At 37.5% G+C, this 13859-nt stretch overlaps 1 protein-coding gene across 1 annotated transcript in view; it reads right to left on the reverse strand.

Moving 5' to 3' along the window:
* Positions 1 to 13859, reverse strand: part of KAT6B (lysine acetyltransferase 6B) — a 304625-nt gene that overhangs the window by 68457 nt on the left and 222309 nt on the right. The window contains exon 2 of the mRNA XM_007940590.2: positions 7400 to 7508. Coding sequence (XP_007938781.1) covers positions 7400 to 7508 — 109 coding nt within the window. The remainder of the gene's footprint in view (positions 1 to 7399; positions 7509 to 13859) is intronic.

Consider the following 13859-nt stretch of genomic DNA (forward strand, 5'->3'; position numbering starts at 1 on the left):
GTCCAGCCTAAGATGGACTAGGAAGAAGGACCTAGTGATCTACTTCTGAAAAAGTGCCCTGTGAAAACCTTATATACCAGCGGAATACTGTCTAACATAGTGTCGGGACATGAGCTCCTCAGGTTGGAGCCTCTCAAAATACAATTGGTGAAGAGCTGCCTCCTCAAAGTAGAGATGACTTTAATGACATGGATGGAGTAAAGCTTCATTTGCTGATGTGGCATTAACTCAAAATGAGAAGAAACAACTGCAAACCCCATTAATAATGAGAATGTGGAATGTAGGAATTATGAATCTAGGAAAATTGGAAGTTGACAAAAATGAAATGGAATGCATAAAGATCACTATCCTACGCAGTAGTGAGCTGAAATGGACTGGTATTGACCATTTTGAATTAGACAACAATATGGTCTACTATGCCAGGAATCTGTCCTGAAGAAGTGCAGCCAGAATGGTCCTTAGAAGTGAGCAAGGCCAGACTTCATCTCCCCTACTTCGGTCATGTTGTTAGAAGGGATCAGACCCTGGAGAAGGGTATCATGCTTGGTAAAGTAAAGGGTCAGTGAAAAAAGAGAAGATCTTCAACAAGATGGATTGACACAGTGGCTGTAACAATATGACCAAGACAAGAAGAGTTATGGGATGACACCAAGGGCATCATACATAAAGAAAGCAAAAGGTCATTAAAAAGACAAGACAGAAAAAAAAAAGATCAAAGTATATGCCAGAAAAGACTCTGAAACTTGCTCTTGAATGCAGAGTAGCTAAAGAGAATGAAAGAAATGATGAAGTAAAAGAGCTGAACAGAAGATTTCAAAGGACAGCTTAAGAAGACAAAGTAAGGCATTAAAATGAAATGTGCGAAGACCTGGAGACAGAAAACCAAAATGGAAGAAGTACAAGATCAGCATTTTTTAAGCTTAAAGAACTGAAGGAAAAAACCTCAAGTTACAATATTGAAGGAGTCTATGGGCAAAAAGAAAAAAAATTGAACAATGTAGGAAGCATCAGAAGAAGATGGTAGAAATATACAGAGTCATTGAACCAAAAAAGAACTGATCAATATTCAACCATTTCAGATGGTAGCACATAATCAAGAACCAATGGTACAGAAGGGAGAAGTCCAAGGTCCACTGAAGATACTGGCAACAAACAAGGCTCCAAGAAATGACAGCATACCAACATAGATGTTTCTACAAATGGATATAATGCTGGAAGTGCTCACTTGTCTATGACAAGAAATTTAGAAGAAAGCTACTTGTCAACTGACTGGAAAAGAGCCATATTTGTGCCCATTCCAAAGAAAAGGTGATCCAAAAGAATGTGGAAATTATCAAACAATATTCATTAATATTACATGTAAGTAAAATTTTGCTTAATATAATACAGAAAATGCTTGCAGCAGTACATCAACAGGGAACTGCCAGAAATTCAAGACAGATTCATACAAAGGCATGGAACGAGAGCTATCATGGCTGATGTCAGATGGATCATTGGGTGAAAGCAAAGAATACCAGAAAGATGTTTACCTGCATTTTATTGACTATGCAAAGGCATTAAATCATGTGAATCGTAACAAATTATGGATAACATTTCAAGAACAGGAATTCCAGCCAATTAAATCATGCTCATGGAGAACCTGTACATAGACCAAGAAGCAGTTGTTAGAACAGAACAAGGGGATATTGCATGGTTTAAAATCAGCAAAGGAATGTGTCAAGGTTGTATTCTTTCACCATACTTATTCAAGCTGCATGTAGGAGATATGGTAGTGTTGTGCCTAAGGCACTTGACTGCTAAAAAGAAGGCTGGTGGTTCAAACCCACCAGCCACTCCTCGGAAGGAAGGTTAAGCAATCTACTTCCTTAGTGATACTGCCTCGGAAACTCAAGGAGGGGTCGCTATGAGTCGGGTCCGACTCGACAGCACATAACAACAACAACACATTGCACAAATAATCCAAGAAGATGGACTACATGAAGAACGCAGAATCAGAACTGGAGGAAGACTCATTAACAACCTGCACTATCCAGATGACACAAGCTTGCTTGCTGAAAGCAAAGGGGACTTGAAGCACTCACTGATAAAATAAAAGGAATACAGCCTTCATGGTGGATTATACCTCAAGATAAAGAAAACAAAAATCCTCATAATAGGACCAATAAACAACATCATGATAAGTGGAAAAAAGACTGAAACTGTCAATGATTTCATTTACTTGAATTCACTACCAATGCCCATGGAAGCAGCAGTCAAGAAACCAAATGACTTATTATACTTGACAAATCTGCTGCAAACGGCCTCTTTAAAATATTAAAAAGCAAAGATGTTGCTTTGAGGATTAAGGTATGCCTGACCCAAGCCAAGGTGCTTTCAATCACCTCACATGCATGTGAAAGCTGGACAATGAACATGAACAAGCAAGACTAAAGAATTGATGTATCTGAATTATGGTGCTGGCAAAAAATATTAACTATACCATGGACCGCCTGAACAACGAACAAATCTTTTTTGAAAGAAGTACTGCCAGAATGCTCCTTAGAAGCGAGGATGTTGAGTTAGAATCCACTCACATACTTTGGACATTTTATCAAGAGGGACCAGTCTCCGGAGAAGGACCTCATGCTTGGCAAAGCAGAAGGACAGGGAAAAAGAGGAAGACTCTTAACAAGATGGACTGATACAGTGGCTGCAATGACGGGCTCAAACATAGCAAGGATTGTGAGAATGGCACAGACTGGGCAGTAAGTATTTTATTTTGTTGTACACAGGGTCCCTATGAGTCAGAATCGACTTGACGGCACCACCACCACCACCACCAACATATCCATTTACTAAGGAACTATGCCCTGGTAGCATAGTTGTTAAGTATTTGGCTGCTAACTGAAAGGCTGGCAGTTCAAATGCACCAGCCACTCTGCAGGAGGAAGATGTGGCAGTCTGCTTTTGTAAAGATTATAGCCCTTAAAGTTATATGGGGCCATATTCTACATGGTCACTGTGAGTTGGAATCGACTCGACAGCATAAACCAACAGCAACATATCCATTTACTGCACCTATGAGCTCCCTCTGGAAGAAGGCAGACAAGTTTCGTTCAGGGTTAATACACAATAAAGACAAACAGAAAAGACTACTGGTCTCCTGAGGGTGAACTAACATTATAGCACCAGGTTCTTGCTCCTTTTACTATACAGTGATTTTTCTCAACTCTCCCAGCTGCATCACAGCAGCCTTTCTTCTGTCTCTAGTTTCAATAAGCTTCCACTTAGAAAGATGCTATAATTTTGAACTGTACATTTATCTTAGATTTGCTAATTTGAAAACACACATGCACCCAACTCATTTGTAAGTAAGATTTAACCACCCAGCAATCTGAGTAGCAGACACAAAATTTCATTTGGTATAATATCTAATACTTATGTGAAGCTAATTAAAGATAATTTGGTCTTAATGAGGCAAAGAGAATATAACAGTTTGTTAATTTCAAAGTAGGCTGATCCATGAAAGTCAAGTAAAATCACTTCTTAGTCCTGACATTTCCATAGACCTGTAGACTACCTAATGATTCCCACGTTCATATTATTACAGGTTAGAATAATCCTTCACATTTGCCTAATATTTTATAGCTCCTGGTAATCTTCACATCATTATATCACTGGATCCTCACAAAAGCCCTGTGGATGCCTGGTCCACAGACATTACCATTCTCAATGTATAGGTCTATTGCAATTACATAGCCACCAGGCTGGGATAGCTTATTTGGGGCCCCTGGCAGTATGTACCTCACTTCACATTTTTACTACATAAAAACTTGAAAAGAATTTTTAAAGAACTTTTAAAAACCATGGATTCAAACATACCAATGGATCATAAAAATGGCATCAGACTAGGCAACATTACAGTATTTAGTTCTGCTATATACATAAGGCTGTCAAGGGTTGGGGCCAATTCAACAGCAACTAATGAAAGAAGCAATCAAAGTATAGTTAAAGAAAATACTGTCCACTTGTAATACCAAGGCATCTTCAAAACTGAAAATTTCTCATTGACTTTACTTTATGATGAAGGATACATGTATTACTCACATCTATGAAATCTAAGCAGATTATAAATGTGACATCATACAAATGGTACTTCAGATAGGGGCAACTAAAAAAGTATCAGAAAAATGGGAAACACATTTAAGAATGATCCTCTGTATGGGTTGCCACCTCTATTTTCTTTTTCTGACTTTACACTGCTATGAATATTTTTACACATAAACATCTCACATCAGGGATCCCTGTGATCATTACACATAACCTTAATTCAATCTTAGAACCAATGGAGTCTTTTGAGTATGAAAAAGCCAACATGTCCACAGCCCAACTAGGGCTAACAACCAGTCTGTAATTTGCACCTGAGAAACTGGACAGGAATATGATGATAACACTCTCACAAGTATTAGCTGGCACTGTTGAGCTAAACCAGTCTTAAATTTTTCTTTACAGTAACCAACGTGTCACAACAAAATATTATAAATGCAAGACCCTCAAGGTTCCTCAAATGAGCCATATTTTATTTTGATCCCTCAATTTAAAGACAAACAACAGCAAAGTCTACTTATCCAATCACGAAGTAAATGTCTATAAAGCATTTTCCTGAGTTAGGAACAATAGTATGTTTTTGTTTTGACTATAGCAGTCAAATCTAGACTGACACAGTACACTCAGGGGAAGATTAAGCAAACCTCAACACTGGAGCCAGATTCCATTGCAAAGGCTGGACAAACACTCTGAGCCATCCGAAAGGGACAGGATTACCCCGAGGCTTGAATTTCTGTGATGACACATTCATGGTTTCAAAACTTTTGGCTCTCTACCTGAAGGGAGGGGGAGATCGTTCACAAAATGACTCTAGCTACATAAGCCTTACGGGCAGTACCCTCAATGCATTCTTTTTCATTTGTTGAAAGAGAAATTAAGAGGGTATTTTTTAAAAGAGAAAATATAACAGTACACCTACACACCTCTCAGCTAACCCTGAAAAACTATGAAAGAGAAGTTAGAAACTTCAGGGGGAAAAGAATTCAGTGACCTCAAAGAATAAAGGAGATCAAACCTCACTTTTGGCAAGTCTTCAATCTTGGAAAGACGAAGGGAGATTGATTACATCAGAAAATCTAAGATTTACTTGTTTAGAATTACACTTTTATACCCTGTGAAGGAGGCCTTGAAGTTATGATCTAGCAGACAATGATCCTGAATTCCTCATCAACTCAAATAAGTGTATCACCAAAGGTAAGCAAATACATGAAGGGAATTTTTCTTCTTACATTTAAGTATGACTTTCATCTGTTGAGGTGCCTAGACAAATAGATATTAAACAAATAAAATCATGAAGGGTGTTTTTAAAGTACTACCTTAAAAATCACAAAAGGTAAACCCTAGACCAGTGAACACCACTAAATTCATCAATCAGTTACACAAAAGAATAATTCATTCAGAATAAGTCTCATGAGAAAACCCAAAAGATAACTACAGAGTCAGAATTGATGAGTGAAGCACTACCTCGCCAGCATACAACAGGGAGATTGTAGGGCTGAAATTTATTAAACTGAACATACAGATAATGTTACCATGCCCTTTTGTCACTATCCATGATACCACAGCCAGGTAAAAGAATTTTAATGAATCTGTAAGGCCCATCAAAAAGACTGTCAGAATGTATTTCTCAAGTAGGGTTTGAAACGTCTTATTTCTAAGCCTCTCGCCCTAGTCAGGTCCTGAAAGCTGCTGAACCACAGAGGGCCTATCAAGTTAAACCTTCACTTAGGAGTGAGAATCATTACACAATGCTGTCATTCCACAGAATTTGAAACATTTCCTTTATCCAACTATCAAATAGCTGTCATAAGTGATGATAAGATTTTAAATTACTTACAGCAATCAGGGACAACAATATCAAACATGCCAAATAATAACAATGGCTGATATTTATTGTATACTTACCATAGCTGTGGGTAGACCCTGTGCTAGGCTATTTACCTGTCTCATTCAATTCCCATAAAACCCAAGAGGTAGGTGCTACCATTATCTTCGTTATTTTAACGGGGAAACTGAAGCAGAGAATGGTTAAATAACCAACTCAGAGTAAAGGAGCTCAGATATGGCTGATACAGGATAGAACTTGCTCTTGATCACTATACTATACAGAGTTCCTAAATGAGAGCACTCGATGGTGTTTTGTAGGCTTGTTGTTGTTGAAGATAACTGTAACTGAAGAAATACTTGATCGTGACTTTTAAAACAAGACTTTGAGGGGAAACATTTCAGCAGGCTGTAAGAAGACTTAAACATTAACATAAAGAGATTTTTAAAATTTTTTAAAGTCCAATATCTACTACTCAATCTGTTGATACAGATATATAGAGATCATGTATCATCTGCTTATAAAGAAGGAAGGTTGGCTAGTAAAACAAATTCTTTTACTATCAGCACAATTTGTATTTTAATTTCCATTAAAAAATTGGAGATGTAGTCTTAAAAAAATATGGTGAGAAAAAGGCAAAAAGGTAAGAGCTATCTTGAAAGCATTCTTCTGAGTACTGTCCCTACCCAGCAATCCCTTGATTTCAACATCATCTTCTGTATAGACCACTATTTTCCTATCTAATTCCAGGCAATGTGACTTTCTTTCATGCCTAATGATTTCTTGATTATATTGTTACAGTTTCCAGAATATTGTTGCTCCTTCATTTCATTCTGAGTCACCCAAAGCTGGGCTGTAATGTTACACTTCACCAGTAGGTGTCATGACCTGACATTATATATTCCAACTCAAATATCTTAAATTGAGACCTGAGGTTATAAAAAGCAAAAGTGACTCTGGGACAGAGGGACTGCCATGTGCATGAATAAATATTTTTTTAAAAAAGCAGAAGTGATTCTAGTTGTATTCAGCTTGAAAGCTAACAATTCTCTACACTGAATTTAACTATAAGTCAATGCTGGTATGAAGTCAAAGCTTAATTATAAATATTAATATATAGTATTACATTAACATATATAATATCGATATATATCAGAGCTAATACTCACTTCCCCCCTTTATCTGCCTTTACTTTTTAAGTTTTAAACTTACGCTATTATCAAATGATTGCTTTAGATAACAAATATATTTTGATAAAATTTATGCTAAGAGCTCTGACGGCATAGTGCCTAAGGCATGTGACTACTAACCAGAAGGCTGGTGGTTCAAACCCACCAACCACTCCTCAGAAGGAAGACCAGGCAATCTACTTCTGAAACCCAAGGAGGGATCGCTGAGTCAGAATCAACTTCGACAGCAATGAGTTTAGTTTTTTTTGTAAAAGTTATAGGGCGTCACTGTACAAACATACAAAAAACACCAACTTACCACTACTGCCACAATCTGCACAAGAGAGGAGTTCTTCTGGTTTCTTTTCACGGTTTGATTCTTTAGTCCCCAAACAGAAGCTACATATTGGAATGGGATCGGCACGAGGCTGTGACAAGGTTAAAATGAAAAACATATTGTTAGTTTTCCATTCTGAAATTTAAAAGAGAATATCAAAATCTTCTTGCATATTTCTTTAACAAAGAAAACATGCTGAAGAAGATTGTTGTTGAAGTATTCAAATCAACATTTTCTGCTAACAACAACAACAAAATCTCTTAAATTATCTGATCACAAAGAACTACCTGAATCTATCAGTAATATAAGACTCAAAATAGAAATAATCTTTATTAAACTAATGAAATCCAAGACATTTCTGTATTATATAGCTTTCCTGAAATGAACATTATTAAAGATCCATTTGACATCTCAATTGTTCCCACAACCTATCTGCCTATAATAAATTGATCATTCTAGTCAGCAATATAGTCCATGAATACCATCCACTAGGTCAAAGTTATTTAATTAAACTTTATTAAATACTATAATGCAAATAACAATTATTCATCTAGTAAATATTTAATATAAAATACTGGTATTTTGTGTATATGTGATATAATAATAGAGTTAGAACTAAGCAAGAATTTTAAAATTCATTGATCACTTGACAAGATCAAAAGACTTAATTAAAAAGGTCTTTCTGACACCAAAGTTAACCACACCATGCCATACATAGGGAGATTAAGCTCTTTGACATTGTTGTTGTTGTTGTTGTTATGTGCCATCGAGTCAGCCGTGACTCATGGCGACCCCTCCTTGGGTTTCCGAGGCAGTATCGCTACGGAAGTAGGATTGCCCAACCTTCCTTCCGAGGAGTGGCTGGTGGGTTTGAACCGCCAGCCGTCTGATTAGCAGGCAAGTGTCTTAGCCACTATGCTACCAGAGCTCCCTCTTTGACATTACCACTTCATAAAACAAACAACAAAACATATGTCTAACCCCCTCAACACTCTTGTTTTCTCAGTATGGAAATCGCTTTTAACAATGTATAAATCTACATACATTTTAGTGTCTCCATTGTCATTTATTACTATCAGCAACACTAGTGCTCCCACCCATATAAATAGTTGGCTGTGCTTACAGATCTGGTCACATGAGTTTGAACAGCCAAAACTGCATAAGAACTAAAATTTCATTGTGTATCCCAACCCTTCACACATGTTGTCTGCTAGCCATTTGAATGTTACTATGATGTCTTCTGGGCAATCTACTTCTGTGGTGATACTGCCTTGGAAACCCAAGGAGGGGTCGCTATGAGTCGGAAATGACTCGATGGAAATTAACAACAACAACATGATGTCTTTAGGAGCTCTGGTAGCATAGTGCCTAAGGCACTTGACTGCTAACCAGAAGGCAGCGGTTTAAACCCACTATCCACTCCTCGGAGGGAAGGCTAGGCAAGCTACTTCCATAGTGATACCACCTTGGCAGCCCAAGAAGGGGTCGCTATGAGTCAGGGCCGACTCCACGGCACATAACAACAACAACATGATGTCTTTACATCTTAATTCAAGAATTAAAAATTCAGTGCAAGAAAATCCAGCATAATCAGCAATGTTGTACAAAGTAAATCAGAAACAAGATTTTACTAGTTCTTATTTTCTACACATACATCAATATAGAATAAACTACAGCCTAACATACACCTTTATTTGTTCATTCACTCTATCACAAAGGCCTAATATGATGCCCGGGTACACAGTGGGTACTCAAGATATATTTGCTAAGTGAATAAATGAAAGAAATGTATGCTAGTTTAAAATGTAAACAAATCAACTACATCTCCAGGGTAATATCTCAAATGGTTATAATGATTTCAACAAATGTCTTGGTTCACATGTCATCAAAACCAGAATTCATCTTATAACCAAGCATTCGCAGAGCTGTTCAATTGACAGTTAATTTTATCTTACAACATGAACCTTCATTATCTTGCCCTTATTTTCAGCTTAATTTGTCCTTTTAATCTGCACAGGCTTTACTTTCTGAGGTAGCCATGCAAATATATTTTTGAAGCCCCTGTTAAAAAGCAGAGCATAAAACATGTTATATTAGAAAAAAATCAAAAAAGACAAGCTACAACAAAACAAATTGGTCACTGACTCCAGCCACAGTTTTTTAAATGCCAGATAATCAGCACTGCATAATTATGAATCCATAGTTATTACTTGCAACCGCTCAACTGCAGTACCTTGGGAACACTTTTGTTCCTTTAAATAGCAATTAAAAGAACAATCTGGTTTTAAAGTGACAACATTCCCCTGATAGATTCTAGCTAAAACCCAACCCTTGTACTAATGGGATTCTTGCTTTCATTTGATATAACAATGTTCAAGCCATTGCTGCCATCCTTGCAGTGATAAATAATTTACAAAATGTCACATATCATTCATGCAATGAAACAAATCCAAATCTGCAATCCTATTTTTCATTCCCAGATGAATTTTTAGCTTTAAAGAAAGACATGGCCATCAGCCAGCATTCATGCTCATTTTTTGTTTTTGACTAAAGGTAACACAAAGGACAAAGGTTGCTAGTAGTTCATGGCCAGAAAGACTGATATTCCACACTCAGCCTAATAATAGAAAGCATAGATGCTATCACTTCATGCTACATTCAAGTGAGTCCCACCACACTGATCTATGCTCAGAACCATTTATTTTAAGGATAACTATCTCACAATACTCTATAAGAGCACTGCATTATACAAAAATGTCTGCCCTGCTGAATTATTGATAATTCAAAGCACTTCTTGCTAACCTCAGTGTAACCGAGTCTAATTAACTTTAAAAAATTGTCACTTGTATGAAATGAAACTTTTACAGTAATGCATGTAAATGGGTCACAGAATTATTATCATTCACTATTCTCAATCATACTACACAAAACTTTCAAAAAAAAAAAAAAAATAATCCTTGTAATAGACTGAAATGGACTGTGGTCAGAGAGAGGTAAGAGAAAATGGCAATTTGATTCTGCATAAGTCCACTACACACAAGTCATTACTGCAGAGGTCTGAAAATGGAATAAAAAATCTCCAAATTCTTAATTCCTTTCTTTGAAATTTCAAAAAGGCATCTAACTTGTTGATCACACATTCTTATGAATATGCCTGAATATTTAAAACTAATCCTAAGAACTAATACTCATGGAATTGGTCTAAACATGAAAATACCCCCACCAAACAATGCCAACCAGGGTCTGGAAGCCTCTCCTCACCTTTTTAAGCAATAGCCCTGGAGCAGCTGCTAGGCTAGAGTCTGCTCACGGTGATCTCATAAACATCTGACATTCCTTTCAGTTGTATTACTATCTCCATTTTAGGGAGAAAACTGAGGATCTGAGAAGTTAGGTAACTATTCTAAAGTTGCACAGGTTCAAGTGTGAACCTGAAATTCAAATACAAGTCTGTCTTCTCTAAAGCCTATTCATCACTTTTGCCACCTCCCCTCCTAGTCTCTTTTTCTCTCAGAAAAACTGTTTGAAAATTATCATTCCATACATAAGTAGCAATGACTCTACTAATGTCTCATAATCTTCTCCCATGACCAGTGGCATATGTTTCTAAAAGTATTAAAAAAGGCAGCTACTAACACACCACAGATTATTTATTAACTACAAGTGGAAAAGGTACCTTAACAATGAGGAGAAATCTGGTAGACAACTCCTTAATCAACTGATCAAACTTAAAGTCACTAATATGGAAATTAAAACTGACATCATGTGCCTCCTACAGGACTCAGCATTACCTATGTAACATATTTATTGAAAACATTTAACCTGAGTCTAATCATAAGGAAACAATCAGACAAATCCAAAAACTGGATTACAAGGACATCCTATAGAGCAACTGGCTCAAAATCTTCAATAAAACATCAATGTTATGTAAGATCCAAAACAGGGCAGAGGCACTGTTCTGTTGTTAGGTGACATCCAGTCGGTTTTGACTCACAGTAACCCTATGTACAACAGAACGAAAAACTGCCCAGTTCTGCACTATCTTCACATTCATTACTGTGCTTGAGCCCACTACTGCAGTGACTGTGTCAACCCATTTTACCGAGGGTCTTCCCCTTTTTCACTGATCCTCTACTTTGCTAAGCACGCTATCCTTCTCTAGGGACTGGACCTTCCTGATAATGTGATCAAAGAACAAGAGACAAAGTCTGGCCATTCTTGTTTCTAAGAGGCATTATAGCTATACTTCTTCCAAGACAAATGTGTTTCTTTTGCAGTCCATGGTATATTCATTATTATTTGCCAGCATCATAATTCAAACTTAACAGTTTTCTGCAGTCTTCTTTATTCATTGTCTAGCTCACACATGCATACGAGGCTATTAAAAAGACAATGGCTTAGATCAGGCACACCTTACTCTTCAAAGTTACATCTTTATTCTTTTGCACTTTTAAGGAGGTCTTTTGCAGCACGTTTATCCAATGCAATACACCTTTTTGACGTCTTGACTGCTGCTTCAATGTTCATAGATTGTGGATCCAGGTAAATGAAATCCTTGACCACTTCAATTTTTTCTCCTTTACCATGATGTTGCTTACTGGTCCAGTTCTGAGAATTTTTGTTTTATTTATGTTGAGGTATAATCCACACTGAAGGCTGCAGTCTTTGATCTTCATCAGTAAGTACTTAAAGTTCTCTTCACAACGGTAACAAGCAAGGCTGTGTCATCTGCATATGACAGGTTATTAACGAGTCATCCTCCTATCCTGATTCTGAATTCTGCTCATATAGTCCAGCTTCTTGAACTATTTGTTCAGCATACAGATTGTGTAAATATGGTGACAGGATACAACACAGATAGCAAAGCTTTCCTGATTTTAAACCACACAGTGTATCCTTGCTCTATTCAAACGACAGCCTCTTGGTCTACATACAGGCTCCTCATAAAAACAATTAAGTGTTCTGGAATTCCCATTCTTTGAAATGTTATCCATAATTTGCTATTAAAGTTCCAGTAAGATGGTGGACTAGGCAGAAAGACTACACAAATCCTCTTCAAAAAAGAAAAGGGAAACCAATTAACACAGACACAGAAGATAATCCTGGACACCAAAGCCTTGAAGGGAAGGATATAGAAGTGGACTAAAGCCCAACTAGCAGAAGAATTTGCATGAAAATACCAAAAAAGGAGACCGACAGAGCTGCGGTCTGGCAGCAATCCTGACATCACGGCACAAACAGCTTGGAGATTCCCGAGTGGTAGTAGGACCTAAGAATTAACCTAAAAGTCACCCTGCTAGCCAGGAACTGCACGGAGGACTGTGCACGGTGGCTAGAGAACAAACAGAGAAAGTGAAGAGAAAGGTGGGCTGAGCTGTGGACTTTTGCCAGTCTGGAGGACACCACCATTTTGAAGGTTTAAAAAGCGGCTTGACTATTTTGGGTATTTAAAGAGACAGTGCTCTTGCAGATTCCTGGGGCTTAAAGACATGTTCTGCTTTCCAGCAATGCCAAGGATACTTGGACCTGGAAGACTGAAAAGGTATGTCTTGTTACTCTTATACCCAACACTCGCTTGGTGAACGGAGGTGCAGCCATCCCCCACTCCCACCTACCATCTGGGCCCACAGGAACTCCATCACAGTCTTTGTGCTCAGACGGAGCCTGGATGCCCTGCCTTGTCCTCCAAAGATTTTTTTCTCTTTTTATATTTTTATCGTTTTCTTTTTCACGTTCTTTTTTCTGGTGATTAGATTGCTAATATTTCTCTGTTTAAAAAGAACGAATATTATTAATACTGTTGTCCTTATTATTATAATTCTTAATCTTCCCCTCCCATGTCCTAGTTTTCAGCATTTTTTTTTCCCTGTGCTTGGCTAAATTTTTTTTTTCTTTTCCCCCTTTTTTCATGTGGTTAACCCCATTCCTCATTTTTCTTTTTGCAATTTTTCCCATTTTTTTTTCAATTAATAATCCCCCCCAATTTTTTTTTTTTCTTAGAGTCTTATCCCCAGATATTGCAGTTTTCTTCTTTTCTTTTCCCTTTTTTGGTTACTGTTCCTGTGTGATTACATGGTGTGTTTTTCGTCCATGGGCTTTTAGTTTTTTGATGGTTATTCATTTGTAATTTGCGTTGAACTGAGTGGGAGACAACAAAAGTCCCCATAAGACAAACTACACCCACACCTCGTGCAACTTCACTTAATGAGCAAGAGCGACTACCTCCTTCTCCACCAATGGGCCAACGATAAAAAAAACACCAAGAAGAGCCTGAATCACCCTTGGCTGCTCTTTACAAATGGTTAACAGAGATCTAAATACAACGACGCCATGATGCCTCGGAGAAAACAGACCATCACAGTCCACACAAAGAAGCAGGATAAAGTGGTAGAAACAAGGGAGCAGGATACAGACCCAGAACACATCCCTGAGGAAGAAGCAG

This window comes from Orycteropus afer, unplaced genomic scaffold, assembly GCF_000298275.1.
Source record: "Orycteropus afer afer isolate SDZICR_OR568_19922 unplaced genomic scaffold, OryAfe1.0 scaffold00070, whole genome shotgun sequence".
Taxonomy (NCBI): domain Eukaryota; kingdom Metazoa; phylum Chordata; class Mammalia; order Tubulidentata; family Orycteropodidae; genus Orycteropus; species Orycteropus afer.